General features: G+C 49.7%; 1 protein-coding gene across 2 annotated transcripts in view; it reads left to right on the plus strand.

The window, feature by feature from the left end:
- Nucleotides 1–17,611, plus strand: part of CACNA1E (calcium voltage-gated channel subunit alpha1 E) — a 263,235-nt gene that overhangs the window by 88,690 nt on the left and 156,934 nt on the right. For both annotated transcript variants that reach the window (XM_038757753.1, XM_038757754.1), the window contains exon 7: nucleotides 893–1,074. In XM_038757753.1, the coding sequence (XP_038613681.1) occupies nucleotides 893–1,074 (182 nt within the window). The remainder of the gene's footprint in view (nucleotides 1–892; nucleotides 1,075–17,611) is intronic.

Here is a 17,611-nt window from a genome sequence, read left to right on the forward strand (position 1 = left end):
CTTCTCAAAATAGGAATTTCCAGTTCCAGAAAGCCCTCCTCAGGGAAAATCCTTTTTGGACTGTGGACTGCTCTGCCTGCGAGTACAGACTGTCCATCCCTAAGGCTGGAGGAACTAGCCTGGGTTTGCCAACCTTGGGGATGACCCTCCTTGAAGAAAGTGTGTGCTTATCTTCCATCGTGCCTCTTCCCTCTTGGGGAAGTGAGGTTGTCATGGTCAAGGGCCAGTTGCGGGGAGCATCCTGTGAAGCCTTGAGCTCCACTTCATATTAGGACTCAAACTGAGTGAGTAACCCCCAACATCTGGTTTCTTGGCAGCTGGGGCAAAAAAGAGAAGGGGTTCTGGACACGTTCTAGATACTCTGGAAAGAATCTTCCTGAGACACTCAACATCCCCCATGGTCCAAAACACCTTGCAAGCTGGTTCCAGAAGGCCAGGAAGATCAGTTCAGGAGAGGAAATCCTTGTCCTCCCTGGGTAGTCCAGTTTGGGCTGGACTCAGTGCAGTGGGCTGTCTTAACTTGGTGAGTGAAAGGGTTGGGAATGAGAGCTGGGTGCGGACCCAGAATGGAAATGAAATTTGGGCCTTGGCCAGGGAACCCAGTTCCCAGAAGAGCCCAGTGACCCAGCTTGCTCATCTCCCACGTGGTCTTGGGTTGGGTTCTGGCTAGCTGGGCTCTGAGGCTTACACACACAGCCTGATTCTGAGCCATGAAATGACAATCAGTATGCATCTCCTATTTCCCCCATTAGATTGCAAGTCCCTCGAGGGCCAGGATTATACTTTAATCCTTTTGTGTGCTCCCTGAGGGCTGGGTGCAGTGCTGTGCCCACACAAGGCACTCAGAAAACACATGGGTATTGATCCCAGCTCTCCCTTTGTGTGGCTGCAGGTATACTTGAAGGATTTGACCCACCTCATCCGTGTGGGGTGCAGGGCTGCCCTGCGGGCTACGATTGCCGGGACTGGATTGGTCCCAACGATGGGATCACCCAGTTTGACAACATTCTCTTTGCCGTGCTGACCGTCTTCCAGTGTATCACCATGGAAGGATGGACTACCGTGCTGTACAATGTGAGTGTGGAGTGGAGTTGGGGGAACGGAAGGGGGCCTGGGGTGAGGTTATGGGGAGGGAAGAAGGAAGGAGAACAATGAGTGTTGGGGAGGTGTGGATTCGAGTGGGAGTCGAGCTGGCGATCCCCTCCATTCTGAGGTCTCTTGCTCCGGTCTCAGGATAGAAACAGGTTGCTCTTCAGTAAGCAGGTTATGAGAAATTGGATTCCACATTAGGTGGAGGCAGATGGCTGCCTAATTAATGTCGGTAGCCTGGGTTTGACTCTCGGAGGAAGCGTCTTGCAGATTGGGCTTCCTTCAGCGTGGCTCAGTGGAAAGAGCCCGGGCTTTGGAGTCAGAGGTCATGGGTTCAAATCCCGGCTCCACTAATTGTCAGCTGTGTGACTTTGGGCAAGTCATTTAGCTTCTCTGTGCCTCAGTTACCTCATCTGTAAAATGAGGATTAAGACAGTGAGCCCCCCGTGGGACAACCTGATCACCTTGTAACCTCCCCAGCACTTAGAACAGTGCTTTGCACATAGTAAGTGCTTAATAAATGCCATCATTATTATTATTATTATTCATAAGGAGGAAGAAGTCCTCTGTGTGATTAGGAACATCCTGGGGCCCTACTCCACCCAAGGTGGTGACAGCTGACCCCGGGATCTCAACTCCATCATCCTGCCTCCAGGCACATTGTCAGCAATTCTCCGGGTAAAAACACATGAGATTGGCCCTTCAATGCATTGCCTCCACCGTATCTGCTTTGTGGGCCTAGGTCATTCCCAGGTCCAGCTGGCACAGATAGTGCAATTAGTCTCTTGGGATGTAATTCTGGGAGCACAAGCAGACAATGTGGGTGCCCTCCACCCCCTTTCCTTCCCAAGCCAGGTTCTTCCCAGCAATGGGCGAGAAGAGATCGGTAGCCCTGTGAGCCAGGGAAAACAATGAGCCCAGCTTTGAGGGTCCTACAGTAGGTGGGTGATGCCTCTGGCAGTGTCTGGTCAGATGGCTCGGGCCAGGGCTACCTAGGCCGTTCTCTGGGCTCCACCAGGGCTGTGCTTTTGTGGCTTTTTCAGGCTTAGACAGATAGCTGATGTGATAAATGCTTTAGGCAGACAACTTGACAGTGTGTGAGTGTGTTGTGTTTGAGGATTTGGGTACTGCTCTGCTGTTGAGCTCCTTTAATCAATCAATAGAATATATTGAGCGTTTCCTATGAGCAAAGCACTGTATTAAGCTCTTGAGAGAGTACAATACAACTGAATTAGCAGCACACTCACTGCCCATAATGAGTTTACAGTCTAGTGAGGGAGACAGGCATAAATGTGAACAAATAATTTCCAATATATTATTTAAAGTTAAGTATGTAAGAGCTGTGGGGTTGAGGGTCGGATGAATATCACGTGTCCAAAGGTCATAGATCCAAGTGCAAGAAGGGCTCAAAGGAAGTGGTCCTTTCTACCACTGCCTGTCCAGCCCTGCCTGTCAATTCCCAATACCCCTTTGCTTAGAATGTATCTAAGCAATGATCTGCGTTCTCCATCCAGGATCTCTGATCTAATTCCCTCTGCATAGGAGGCAGAGGGAGAGAGGGTCCGCACAGTTCTCCTTGAAATCGAGGGTTGGGTTCTCATCAAACCTCGTGTTAAGGAAAACTTGAGCAGAAGCACCCCCATTTCTGTCACCACTCACCTGTGTGGGCATAAGTACCCTCAGGCGGTATCTTGTGGCGCACTGAGGCCGTGCTCCTATTCCCTCATGGCGTTCTTGCCAGAACCCAAAATGAAGACACTCTTTAAGTGGCAGATTCAAGTGGGTTACCTTTCCAGTTTCAGAGGCTGGAAGAGATTCAGTCTTGTCCAAGTAGACCCCAAGTCAGTGTGGAATCCGAACTGAAAGCTCAGATTTCCTTGTTCTCTAGTCCTTGGAGGAAGCTGCTGTTGGTTGAAGGTGTTGGGTGAGTGCATGTGGAAGTAGCATTTAAGTGAATATCTCCTATCTGCAGGAGCCGTGCATGGGTTTGGTCTGGAAGTCTCAAAGTGGGTTTGTGTCTCCCCGCATGACGACCTCCCTTAGGTCCTCCGCAGACAGCAGGGAGACCGGTGACTGTGATGTGCCTTCACCCATCAGTCAGTGGTATTTAATGAGCACCTACATTGAAGCACTAGGGAGAGTACAACTGAATTGTAGACAAGTTCTCTGCCCTCAAGGAGCTTACTGACGATCAGGGAGACAGGCATTAAAATAAATTACAGGTAAAAGAAGCAACTGAGTATAAAGATTTGTATGTTAGTGCTGTTGGTATCTAAGAGAAGCAGTGTGGCCTAATGGATAGAGCATGGGAGTCAGAAGTACCTGGGTTCTAATCCTGGCTCTGCCACTTGTCTGCTGTGCAATCTTAGGCAAGTCACTTCACTTCTCTGTGCCTTGGTTACCTCATCTGTAAATTGGGATTGAGGCTGTGAGCCCCCTGTGGGACAGGGACTATGTACAACTTGATTTGCTTGTACCCACCTCAGCACTTAGTATGGTGTCTGGCACATAGTAAGGTGCTTAACAAGTACCACAATTATTACCTAAGTGCTTAAGGGGTGGAACTAAGTGCATGGGTGAGGCAGTAGGGAAGGAGGGGGTATGAGAGCAAAGTCAGGGAAGGATTCCTGGAGGATTGATTGGTTGGGCCAAGCTTCATGTCAAACCTGGAGCCAGGGCAAGGACCACTGACTCCAACATCTTGTGGCTGGGCTCCATGGGAAGAGTGCCTCTCTGGGGCTGCGTGTCCACTGTTCACTTCAGGACGTTGGGCTTGAGAGCCATTCGGGACTGAAACCCGTCCAGGTCCGCCCACCAACCACACCGACTTGGAACTGTGCAGCCTTGTTTTCCTCCGGATGTCTCCCTAGCTCTTTTTTTAAGCACATTGATGGGAAAGCTTCTACCGCGCCTCTGGTCTCCCAGTCTCCATGCTAATTACGTGTCCTCTCCACATGATGTCTTCCTCCTGGTACCCACCCACGGGGATGTAAGTCCGGGGCCCACCATCTCACAGGCAGTTGGCCCGTCTGGTGGCAATCCTCCCCACCTGCCCTACCCTTCCTCTTCTTTCCCTCCCAAAGGCTCTCTCTCTGTGTCCTCTCCCCCACACCAGTCATCCCTGAGCTGGAAGTCTCTGGGTTCAGGATGCTGGCCAAGTTTGCCCGGCGCACCTCTTGTCTTGGCACCGTAATTGTAAACCGTACTCCAGGCGGATCTCCAAACTCCTTGTAAACACAAGACCATTCAGATCACCCTTGTTTGTTGGCTTTTCCTGTTCTCTCTAATGTTCAGATTGGTTTCCAAGCCAGGCCAGAGGCCCCAGGCCCCCACTGCCACATGGCTTTCTGTTCTGTTTTTTCAGCGAACCATTTTGGTCAACTCATGCCTGGGCTGGGGACACCCCAGAGAGAGGCTGTGGGGAGCAGGCAGAGAAGAGATGAGGCGGGTAGAGTCAAAGTCTGGGCTGTGTGTCAGCCTGGAGTTCACACCTGTGCCCATTAACATTGCCTTTGATGCTCCTGACAGACGACAGACAAAGCCTCCTGTCTCTTTGGAGTTGCAACGGAATTAGTCAACTTCTTAAATCCCCCACACACCGCCTTCATGCCAGCTCCACCAGCTAAATGTTCCCTGCCCCTCGGGTCTTTGTTAGCTACACTTCCCTGCCCTGCAGAGTGGCATCTGCCAACGCTCCCTAGGGGCTTCGTTTGGTGTTGGAATCTGGATTTAGAAAGTAGGGGCTTTTGGAGGTTGATGAAGGAGAATTGTGCCTTGAAAGGCTTCCCCGGGTTCCAGAGTTCATTCATTCATTCAATCATATTTATTGAGTGCTTACTGTGTGCAGAGCACTGTACTAAGCACTTGGGCGAGTACAATACAACAATAAGCAGACACGTCCCCTGCCCACAATGAGCTTATGGTCTAGAGTTGGCCCCAAAAGGCATCTCAGAGGTCTGTTCCCAACTGTGACTGTCTGTAGGTCTTCTGGTCCATTTTGGGCCATTTTCTCATGTGTTAAATTGGCATAGTCCAGGCGGAGAAATTGTATTTTCTAGGGCTAAATTGGGGAATTCCAGTTTCCAGAGAGTTGAATGAATTGGGAGGGGGCCGGGAGCCGGCAAGGTAGCTGGCGGGAGGGAAGGGAGGAAAGAGGGCCAGCTGGGATTTACCCCTTTGGGAAAAGCTACCATCTCCCCTTGCTCCAGCTTGTACAAACATCAGAAAACCAGGGTCACCTCCCTGACTCTTCCAGCTCTGGGAATGAGATTCCCTGTACTGTCTGTGCAGACTTTGGTGGGGCAGGAAGGGCATGGTGTGGGGCAAGCCAAGATTGTTGTTGGTTAGATGCTGTAGTCCCAGAAACACGAGCTGCGGTAGCGCAATGCCAGGAGCAAGCCTCCAGAAATGCTAACCTGGCTTCAGTGGCCAGTACATTTCTTGATATTCTGGGACCCTGGACAGCCCTTGATAAACCGAGACCTTCCTGGGGAATCAAGGCTGCATGATCACCCCCATTTATTCCCTTCTTATAGTCCAAGAGTGCAGGCAGAAAGATTGAGTTTCCAGAAGAAAGCTATTGCATGCAAAGACTGGTTCCCTGCTATGAGGCAGTGGTATTGCAGATCTGTACCCACCAGGGATCCCCCAGGTTTGAGGCAGCGGTCCTGCAGCGTATGGAAGGAGCTTGCTCCCCTCCCTCTCCTAAGGGGCTGGACGGGGAATAGGCTATCCCTATACCTTCTCCCGCCTCTTCCGTTCTCTTCTCCTCTCCCCCACTCTCTCTTCCCTGGAGACTTGCCTGGTTCCTTCTCCAGCTAAAATATCTTCCCACTTCATTGTGGGTCAGGCTCTCTCCAGGCTCAGAGATTAGATAATGATCTCAGCCTTGGAAGACATAATTGTGTTCCAAAGAGAGATTGGCAGAGAAGATGATGATGTGGGCAGGGCAGGGCTAGGGCCAGAGGGCTGGGATTGTGTGAAGAAGCCTTTCAAATACATACAAGGTGGAGTGTGGTGAGACTAGGGGTTGGGTTAGGAGAAGGGTTAAAAAAAGAAGTCCTGGCCACCAGTTCAGGAATACATAAATCAATTAATTGTATTATGGAGTGCTTATTTTACTCAGAGTAATGTACTAAGTGCTTGGGACTAACATTAACAGACTAACATTCCCTGCCCACAGTGAGCTTACAGTCTGGAGGGGGAGACAGACATTCTTATAAATTAGTAAATTGGTGTATGTATATATATATATATATATATATATATATATAATGTAAATTATATATATGTGTTGTACTACTGAAGAAAGGGTGAATAAAGGGTGCAAATCCAAGTGCAAGGGTGACGCAGAAGGGAAAGGGAGAAAAAGAAATGAAGGCTTAGTTGGAGAAGGCCCGTTGGAGAAGATTTGCTTTTAATAAGGTGGGGAGAGTGATGGTCTGTCGAATATGCAAAGGGGGGAGTTCCAGGCCAGAGGCAGGACATGGGCGAGGGGCCGGCATTGAGATGGATGAGATTGAGGTACCGTGAGTAGGTTGGCATTAAAGGAGTGAAGTGTGCGATCTGGATGAAAGCTCTGGATACCTGTCTATGGGATTTCTCCCTCCCTCCCTCCCTCCCTCCCAGTTTCGTTTCTGGAGGCTTGACTAAGGAAGCCAAAGTTACTGCAGCCCTAAATCACATCAATCAGCATGTGGACTAATGAAAATCGTCAGGCCTGGTAGGAAACCTGGGTGCTAATCCCTACTCCTCCACTTATCTGCTGTGAGACCTTGGGCAAGTCACTTAACTTTGCTGTGCCTCAGTTTCCTCTTCTGTCAAATGGGGATGAAATACCTGTTCTCCCTCTCTCTTAAGACTGAGAGCCCCATACAATCCAGGGACTGTGTATAACCTGATTATCTTATATCTACCCCAGTGCGTAGTTCAGGACTTGGCACATAGTCCTAATCATGCAGAGAGTCACTTTGGTGGGCAAGTCACTCTACTTCTCCATGCCTCAGTTACCTTGTTGTAAAATGTCAATTAAGAGTGTGAGCCCCATGTGGGACAGGGACTGTATCCAACCGGATTTGCTTGTATCTACTCCAGTGCTTAGTACAATCCCTGACACATAGCGCTTAAATGCTATTGCTATTGTTACAGTGCTTATATCATAGTAAGTGCTTAACCAATGATAATTTGTTGATTATGATTTTGATTATTATGATCGTGATTGTTAGTATTCTGATGAAAAAGTCCCAGGTAGACTTGCCACCTTTGTCCGGGCCTATTTTCCAACCTAGTGTGCTGAAAACGTTGGTGGGCCAATTAGCAGAGAGACCCTTGTGCCCCTCTCACCATTCCCCTCTACCCCCCACCAAATCCCTGTAAGACTGCTTGCTAATCACCGACAAATGAACTGTAAATGCCGACAGTGACAGGCTGCCATTCTTTGTTCCCCTCTCCCCCACACTTCTGAGAGAGAGCAAAAAAATTAACTTAATGTGGAAAAACAACAACAATTTTATTTCCCTTGTTACGGGTGATTAGAGGTGATTAGCTGTGAGCCTCCATGACACCAGAGCTTTCTCCTGAAAACAGTGTTAAAGGGGACATAGGATCTCTGAAACGAGGCAGGGGATGTTGGAGCCAATCTGAATTCTGGGCTTTGTTGTCTTCCTGGACAGCCCTCATAATAATAATTGTGATGTTGGTTAAGCATTTATTAACATGCCAGGCACTGTACTAAGCACTGGGGTAGATATAATTGGGTTGGACCCAGTCTCTGTCCACATAGGGCTCACGGTCTTCATTCCCATTTTACAGATGAGGTAACTGAGGCCCAGAGAAGTGGAGTGACTTGCCAAGAGTCACGTATAGCAGACAACTGGTGGAGCCAGGATTAGAGCCCAGGTCTTTCTGATTCCCAGGCCCATGCCCTATCCACTAAGCCACACTGGTTCTCCCTGGAATAGCAGGTTTCCTGGGTTCTGTGGACTTTGATCCATACCATTGCTGTCCATGGACTTGTCATCATTATGGGCAGCAGTGTTTACTGAGCACCTGTTGGATGTAGAACACGGTACTAAAAAGTAGAAAACTCAGTCCCTGGCCCTGAGGAGGTTACAGTTGGATCTGGGAGACTAACAGGCCCAATTTGCAAAGTGCACAACCTGCAACCACAGAGAGAGAGCACAAATATTTAAGTTACAAGGAAATAAACATCTAAAACAAGAAAATGCCCGTGGAAGGTCAGGCTTCTGATGGCTAGCACTACCAAGAAGGAGGGTCTTAGTTGGGGGATGCCTCTTGGAGGAGGTGACTTTTGTAGTAGGCTTTGAAGGGAGGGTGGAACAGTGTTCAGTGGACTTCAAGGGGAAAGGATTCCTGTGCCTGGGGCAAGGCAGGGACAGCGGGTCAGGCACAGGTGTCCTCGCCAGGGAGGTACACATAGAAGGCCAACTTGGGAGGAGCCAAGAGTATGAGCTGGGGGGGTGATGAGAGAAGGCAGTGGATGGGTAAGATGGAGGGAGCTGGCAGAAAGCCTTGAGAAGAATTAGGTAGCCATTGGAGGTGGATGTTGCTGGAACAGACAAGAAAGGCAGATGCTAGTCCCAAAATAGTCCCTTCTGTACTGTTAGAGTCTGTCTGTGCCTCAGGTTCTCTGTGAGATTACCCTGCCCTGCCTGTAACTTAGTAAGTTAGGGACTGATACTGATTAGTATTGAAGAACAGGCCGTTTGCATGTCACCTTAAAAGGTGCTGGGACGAAGTGAGAATGGAATGAAGGTGTCTGAAGTGTTTGCCGGCTCCTCCTCAGAAGAAAGGTGCTATATTCCTTCAAGGCAACGGGTTGAAAAGTAATCACAAGGATCATTATTTTACCTGTACTCTCCGTGTCCCAAGCATATGATTTTTCTCAGACCCCTTCTGTCCTTGGGTTATGTAAATCTGAGTGTTGCTTGAGCACCCTTTGGGTAAAGAAGGCAAGTTTCTAGGCAGAACAGGAAAAGAAAGTAGGTTTGGGAGCTTGAATCACCTCCCCCAGGGCCTCTGCTGATATCAAGTTTAGCCCCCCAGGGCAGCTCCTCCAGCAGCCCTCCAGCAGTCCTGTCTCTCTCTCATTTCCAGGGGGTAAGGGGTCTACAGGGGTGGCTGGGCCCCGGATTCTGTAACAGCCACGTCCAAGGCTGGCTGTAGTTCAGGCAGTACCCATACACATATGCAAGGCCCCACATGTGCACACACATGTGCAAGGAACCACATGTGCACACATGCACAGGCTTGGGAGTAAGAGGTCATGGGTTCTAGTCCCGGCTCCGCCGCTTGTCAGCTGTGTGACTTTGGACAAGTCACTTAACTTCTCTGTGCCTCCGTTACCTCATCTGTAAAATGGGGATTAAGACTGTGAGCCCCACATGGGACAACCTCATCACCTTGTATCCTCCCCAGCACTTAGAACAGTGCCTTGCACATAGTAAGCGCTTATTAAATGCCATCATTATTATGCACACACATGCATGCAATGACCGAGACACACACACTTTCAAGGACTCACACATGCACCCACATCCATACAAGCACCCACATATGCATGCATGCATGCATGCATGTGCAGACATGTACCCACAGTGCAAGTTTCTGGTTGCAAGTTTTTCCTGAACACATTATCTGTTCCTTGTCTCCTCAGCTCTGTCTTCTTTCTTCTATCATCATCAGTGGTATTTATTGAGTGCTTGCTATGTGCAGAGCGCTGTACTAAGCGCTTGGGAGAATACAGTACAACAGAGTTGGTAGACATGTTCCCTGCCCACAACAAGCTTACAACTTAGAGGGGGAGACAGACATTAATATAAATAAACAATTTCTAATATATAATTTAAGGATATGTACAAAAGTGCTGTGTGTCTGGGGGTGGGACAAATGTCAAATGCCCAAAAGTCACAGATCCTAGTGTAGAGATAGTTTCCTTCCCTCCGCTCCTGGTGTCGGACTCATCCTAGTTGCACCATACAAGTACAGTTACAGTCTTCTGGGAAAGGGGTCATGTGATTCAGGGAAAAGGAAGAATTGCCCAGCACTTGTGGCCAAGGCCAGTTACAAGAGAGAAGCTCGTGCTCACCTGGAGGGAGTGTCCTGGAGGGCCACAGACCCTGGGTTACAGAGAGAGACAGCATGGCCTAGTAGAGAGAGCCTGGGTCCAGGAGTCAGAAGGATCTGAGTTCTAATCCCATCTCTGCCACTTGTCTGCTGTGTGACCTTGGGTAAGTCACTAAATTTATCTACGCCTCAGTCACCTCAACTGTAAAATGGGGATTGAGTGTGAGCCCCGTATGGGACATGGACTGTGTCCAACCTGATTATCTTGTATCTACCCCAGTGCTTAGTACAGTGCCTGGCATGTAGTAAATGCCTGACAAATACCATTAAAAAATAAGTAAATAAAAGGGCATTTCCTGGTAGACTGGAGCCTCCAGGAAGATCTGACTGTTGCCTCCTGGGGAGGCTGGGGTGGGCTGAGGGAGTGAGGGAAACTCCCTTGTCATAGCCATGTGCTCTCTCCCTGAGCCGGCTTCTTCCCCCGCCAGAAACCAAAGCCCTTGCCTGCCAGCTCGTGCTACTGTAAACAGCTGTAAATACCAGCGATCGGGGACTGGGGAAGGTTATTACAGAGGATAATTATGGGTGTTTTGTGTGTGTATGTGTGTGTTTGTGCTTGCCTGCATGTGTGTAACAGGGAGAGCAAGAGCATGTTTCTCTTTTCTACCCAAGTTATTTACTGAGTTTGTCTTGTAACTTCCATTTTGAGCAAATAAGCAGCAAGTGAGGTTATTTGTAAGTGAGATAAGTGAAATTTTGGAGGTCTTGAACCAACAGGGAAGTGGGGGAAGGATTTAGAGGACTGAGGAGCAAGGGATGACGACAGGCTGGCTTTAAGTGGAAAGAGCTGAGCCCCCCTCCTTGGGTGGCGTCTCTTATGCCCGTGAGCCTGCAGGCGATTGGCCCGGTGGGTGGCAGAACCGGTGATATCAAGCGAGGCATTATGCCATAATGGGTCCGTGTCTGCCCAAACCTTTGTCAAGGATACAGTAAGAATAGAAAAAATTGATAATCAATGGTATTGAGTGCTTAATTTTTGCAGAGCAATGTACTAAGCGCGTGGGAGAGTACAATATAACTGAGTTGATAGACATGTTTCCTGCCCACAAGGAGCTAACAGTCTAGAGAAGATGCCTAAAGTGGATAAACCTATTAATTTATTAATGATTTTAAGCTACGGTAAGCTGTTCCCCAAATTTCTGAGTTTCACCAAAGCTGAGGGGGAAACCTCCACGGAGTTGTAAGCCACTCCGAAATTGGGCCATCCAGGGCTCTCCCTTTGGTGGTGCGCCCTGAGGTGGCTGCCTCACTTGCTTGCCATCTGAAGCTGGTCCTGGGACTAGGAAATGCAGAAAGTTTGCTCAGCTTGTAAAACTTGGGTGGTATTATGGTTTGATTATATAAATCGCCTGTCCCTGTCCCTCGCCTGTCCCGCCATCGACCCCCAGCCCACGTCATCCCCCGGGCCTGGAATGCCCTCCCTCTGCCCATCCGCCACGCTAGCTCTCTTCCTCCCTTCAAGGCCCTACTGAGAGCTCACCTCCTCCAGGAGGCCTTCCCAGACTGAGCCCCTTCCTTCCTCTCCCCCTCGTCCCCCTCTCCATCCCCCCCATCTTACCTCCTTCCCTTCCCCACAGCACCTGTATATATGTTTGTACATATTTATTACTCTGTTTATTTGTTTATTTTACTTGTACATATCTGTTCTATTTATTTTATTTTGTTAGTATGTTTGGTTTTGTTCTCTGCCTCCCCCTTTTAGACTGTGAGCCCACTGTTGGGTAGGGACTGTCTCTATATGTTGCCAATTTGTACTTCCCAAGTGCTTAGTACAGTGCTCTGCACATAGTAAGCGCTCAATAAATACGATTGATGATGATGATGATTATAAAGTATTCAAGAGTTCTGCCCATTTTAGTCATTTTTTATGGCATTTGTTAAGCACTTACTATGTAAACTGTACTAAGTGCTGCATAGATACAAGCTAATCAGGTTGGACACAGTCCATGTCCCACATGGTATTCACAGTCTTAATTTTTATGAGAGAAGCAACATGGCTTTTTTTTTAATGGCATTTATTAAGCGCTTACTATGTGCTAAGCACTGTTCTAAGCACTGGGGAGGTTACAAGGTAATCAGGTTGTCCCACGGGGGCTCACAGTCTTAATCCCCATTTTACAGATGAGGTAACTGAGGCCCAGAGAAGTAAGTCACACAGCTGACAATTGGCAGAGCCGGGATTTGAACCCATGAACTCTGATTCCAAAGCCCGTGCTCTTTCCATTAAGCCACGCTGCTTCTCTAATTAGTGGAAAGAGTGGCTTAGTGGAAAGAGTACGTGCTTGGGAGTCAGAGGACATGTGTTCTAATCCCAACTCTGCCACTTGTCTGCTGTGTGACCTAGGGTAAGACACTTAACTTCCCTGGGCCTCAGTTACCTCATCTGTAAAATGGGGATTAAGACTGTGAGCCCCACGTGGGGCAACCTGATAACCTTGTATCTACCCCAGCGCTTAGAACAGTGCTTGGCATGTACTAAGCGCTTAACAAATGCCATCATTTATTATTATTTTACAGTTGAAGTAACTGAGGCACAGAGAAGTGAAATGACTTGCCCAAGGTCACACAGCAGACAAGTGGCAGAGCTGAGATTAGTATCCAGGTCTTTCTGACACCCAGACCCGTGCCCTATCCACTGGGCCATAGATAGATTTTCATTCCCTGTTCTCTCCATCATGTCCCTGATGGGAAAACTGAAGTCCAGGACAGGAATGCCTCTGGGACAAGGGCACTCACTGGCTCAACTCTCAAGTATGAGTTTTCAGCATCCCCATCCCTTCCTTCCTCTTGCTGTCAATCCCAGAGACCCTGCAAGCTTTGTCCCGTGGGCAGCACATTGGGATCCGAGTGAATCTGATTGGCCCTTTGGACTTTTCCACCCCAGCTGGAGGGCAGATGGGCGAAGGGTGAAGGGAAGGACCCAGTGGGTCATTTTAAAAAGCTCGTGGTCCTCGCTGTCAGGAATCTCTTTGGCACTGATTTGATAAAGGGTCTTTCTTGAGCTCAAGACGCACTGTGCATAATTCATAACTTGAAACAAGATGGAGCAAATTAAGGCGAGAGGGAGAGCGAGGGGAGATAATAACCAGGGAATTAGAAGTTTGAAGCTTCATTCTAAACTGTAAGAATGAGTCAGCAACACATGTCTTGAGGCAGAGCCCGCCACCAAGCTGGAACCAACCGGCAGGGACAGTGAGGGTCCCTGGCTCCTGGCAGAGCTGGTTGGGGGGAGTGGAGGTGGGTGGGTAGGGCAAGGAGTGCGGGGCACTACCCAGTGGGGCAGCCCTGCGAGGGGACCATATGAGATTGGAGACTTCATCGCCTGATCCCTGCATGGGCATCACTCTTTGGTCCCTTGTTTGTATCTGGGAGTCCCTGCCCTGTCCCGCCATCCTGAAAGATGGCAGACAGGCAAGTAAGGCCTGAGGGAGCCTGTCCGGGGCCCCCAGAATGGTGAGGGCGTGGGGGCCGGGCATTCATTCCTTCTGCCCATCCCTCTGCACTTCCTCCCTCCATTCCCCTCCCCACTCACATTTGGTGCCTCCTTGAGCCGGGGTAGTGAGAGGGGGATTGTGGGGAAGAGGGAAGGGATTGTGGAGGCTGTGCTGTTAATACAGCAGCAGGGGAGGAGTGGTATGTGCATCCTCGAAGTGTCTGTGGGGCCTGCGTGCCCTTGGAGGGTGGGTCTGCATCAAAGGCAGGTGTGGGGCAGGGGAGGAGGTGCTGCTGTGGCGTGTGCTGTCATATGAGGGGCCATGACTCTCACAGGCTGAAAACTCAAGTCCGGAGAGGGATGCGAGTGTTTTCAGTCCAGCCCCTGCCCTCCAGAGCAGTAGTGGCAGTGGCGGCAGTGGCTCTTTCTGGACACCCGCCCACCCACCCACTCCTTCCTCACCCCTGGCCACCTCCCTTTCATCAGTGAAAGAAAAGAACTATCTCCCTGGGTGTAGGTGTTTCTAAGTTAGACTCTCCTCAGCTCCTGCTGCTGATGCCTCTGACCTTCGACTTGTTGGGCTACTGCCTTGACTCCCACTGCTGTCCATGTTACCAGCGATGGTCCTGGGAACCAGTGGAAGACTGGATGTCACAGCGGCGAGTGGGGGTGAGGCAGGGAGATACGCACGTGTGTGTGTGTGTGTGTGCATGCGTGTGCGCACGCGCCTGTGTGCATGTTCACATATGCATGTGGGTGGGTATGAGGAAGGGGCTGTGTGTGTGTGTGGAGGCAGGAGAGAGAGGGAGTACGTGAGTGTGGGGGCAAAGGGAGTTTGTGCTTCTGTGTGTTGTTAGGGAGTCTGGGTGGGTGGGCGTGTGTGACACATGAGAGAGAAAAGGAGACTTAAACCAAACCCAGGCAGCAAATGGAAGTGATGAAGGGAGGCAATTAGGCTCTGAGCGTGTTTTGAACCCAGGTTGCCAGGGGAAAGGACTGTCTTTGCTGAAGGGTGGGTGGATGGGATGCCCCCAGAGGTGGAGGGCTTCAGTTGCAGGCCTGCTGTGCCTCCTCAACTTGCTCCTGTACCCACATTGCCTATTTTCTGCTCCCGAGCAATGCCTCTGTTGGGTGAGGCACCTGGATCAACCCACCCAGTATTCTGACTCCCTTGGGAGCATCAGGGCACTGTGGGGAGTCTTGGGGTGGGTGGCCTCCTAGGCTGCCAGCCTCAAAAGAGCAGACCACCCGACACCCTTAAACTTGTCCTTTCCATCCCTGACATCCCCCCTGGGGTTGTATTTCTGGGTCATCAGGAGGCTTAGAGAAACTGTATAGTCCAACACCCCCGACATCCCTCTAGTACCCCATCATGTACCTCTCACCCATCCAGTCCGGAGGAGGGCTGAACTGGCCCGTCTCCCAGAGCCCCTGGCCCTCCCTGCTGCCCCCTACTCTGGGAAACCACCACTTGAGAAGGCTGGTCAACATCTGAGAAGGCTCTAGGGTTGTCCCAAGTGGAGCTCACAGACTTAATCCACATTTTATTCATTCAATCGTATTTATTGAGCACTTACTGTGTGCAGAGCACTGTACTAAGCGCTTGGGAAGTACAAGTTGACAACATATAGAGACGGTCCCTGCCCAACAGCAGGCTCACAGTCTAGAAGGGGAAGAGAGACAACAAAACAAAACATATTAACAAAATAGAATAAATAGAATAAATATGTATAAGTAAAATAAATAGAGTAATAAATATGTACAAACATATACACATATATACAGATATACAGGTGCTGTGGGGAAGGGAAGGAGGTAAGGTGGGGGGGATGGGGAGGGGGAGAGAAAGGAGGGGACTGAGGCTGGGAAGGCCTCCTGGAGGAGGTGAGCTCTCAGTAGGGCTTTGAAGGGAGGAAGAGAGCTAGCTTGGTGGATGTGTGGAGGGAGGGCATTCCAGGCCAGGGGTCCACGGCGGGACAGGCGAGAACGAGGCACAGTGAGGAGATTAGTGGCAGAGGAGTGGAGGGTGCGGGCTGGGCTATAGAAGGAGAGAAGGGAGGTGAGGTAGGAGGGGGCGAGGTGATGGAGAGCCTTGAAGCCGAGGGTGAGGAGTTTTTGCCTGATGAAGGCATTTTACATCATTACAGTTACATCATTTTACAGATGAAGTAACTGAGGCACAGAGCAGTGACGCGCCTTGCCCAAAGTCACACAGCTGATAAGTGGCAAAGCCGGAATTAGAACCCATGACCTCTGACTCCCAATCCCATGCCCTTAAGCAGTGGGGCTTAGTGGAAAAAGCACCAGCATGAGGGTCAGAGGTCATGGGTTCTAATCCCGGCTCCACTGCGTATCAGCTGTGTGACTTTGGGCATATCACTTCACTTCTCTGTGCCTCAGTTACCTCACCTGTAAAATGGGGATCAAGTCTGTGAGCCCCACATAAGACAACCTGATTACCTTGTATCTACCCCAGTGCTTAGAACAGTGCTTGGCACATAGTAAGTGCTTAAATAACATCATCATTATTATTATTATTGTGGGCAGCAGGCTGGGAAAGGAATCCAGTGTTAAAGGGGCCCTCAAATGGTGGAGATTCCCCAGTCAGGAATGCTATCACTTGTTGGGGCCAAGAATGTTTCCTTGAGACCAGAAAGCTGGACATATCCAAGGCTTCAGGGAGGGGAAGGGAAGAGTCATTCCCCAGAGAAACAGAAAAGGATGGGGCTGGGGAGTTTGGGGGTTGGGGGACAGAGATGATGTGGGTCCAGAATAGGGGATGCATGGTGCTCCCTACTGTTTTTTTCCTGTGGTATTTGTTAAATGCTTACTATGTGTCACGCACTGTATTAAGTACTAAGGTAGATCTAAGATAATCAGGTTGGAAACAATCCATGTCCCACAATGGGCTTACAGTCATAATCTGCATTTTACAGGTGAGGTATCTGAGGCACAGAGAAGTGAATAATAATAATAATAGTAATGATGGCATTTGTTAAGCGCTTACTATGTACAAAGCACTGTTCTAAGTGCTGGGGTAGGTACAAGGTAATCAGGGTGTTCCACGTAGGACTCACAGACTTTTTGTCCCCATTTTACAGTTGAGGGAACTGAGGCCCAGAGAAATTGTGACTTGCCCAAAGTCACAGTCGACAAGTGACAGAGCTCTGTCCACTAAGCATGCTAGTTTGAGGCAAGAAGGCCAGTGATGGGGGCGATGTGCATATGAGGAAAGTCTCAGCTCTGGGCCTAAGTAAGAGGCATGGACACAGGAGCATAGCAGGGTTCAATCCATCCCCAGTGCAAGGAAGGAGAGAAGGGTCTGGGTTGAGAGGCAGGGGCAGGCCCCGGTCAGGATTCCAAAGCCAGGGCCTGAGTTGAGGAGCTGAAATGAGTAGAAGAGTTAAGCAGAGAAGGAAAAACTGCAACCGTTAGTGACCCTGAGGGTCCAGGAGTGGGGATTGTGTTTGCCATTCTGCAGTGAGCTGCGGAGGGCTGGGAATTGCTAATGATTTCTCAGAATGCCAGGCAATCTGGTTTGCTGTCGTCCAGAAATGGAAATAAGGGGGTGTCCAGGGGGAGAAGCTGAGGCGGGAGAGGAAAGAATGAGGCAGAAACAGGGATACACAAAGAAGAATGCAGGGAGAGAAGGAAAGGGAAGAAAAAATAAGCTACTAGAAAGAGAGCAGCAAGGAGTCTGGTGGAGCTCGGAAGAGGGGAGAAGGCACACTTACAAGTATAGGGTAGGAGGAGGTTGGGAGAAAACAAAAGAGAAGAAAAAGACAAGGGAAAGGTACTTGAAGAGCAGAGAGGACTGCGAGAAGGGCAAAGAAAGCCTGTGAAGAGGCAGGGGAGTGAAGGGATCTATGGCATGGGGAAAAGGATGGGGAGGAAGGGAAGAACAGGGGAAGGAAGGAGGGATCTCGAAGGTGGATGTGGGTTCTG

Source organism: Tachyglossus aculeatus, chromosome 16, assembly GCF_015852505.1.
Source record: "Tachyglossus aculeatus isolate mTacAcu1 chromosome 16, mTacAcu1.pri, whole genome shotgun sequence".
In the NCBI taxonomy this organism is placed as follows: domain Eukaryota; kingdom Metazoa; phylum Chordata; class Mammalia; order Monotremata; family Tachyglossidae; genus Tachyglossus; species Tachyglossus aculeatus.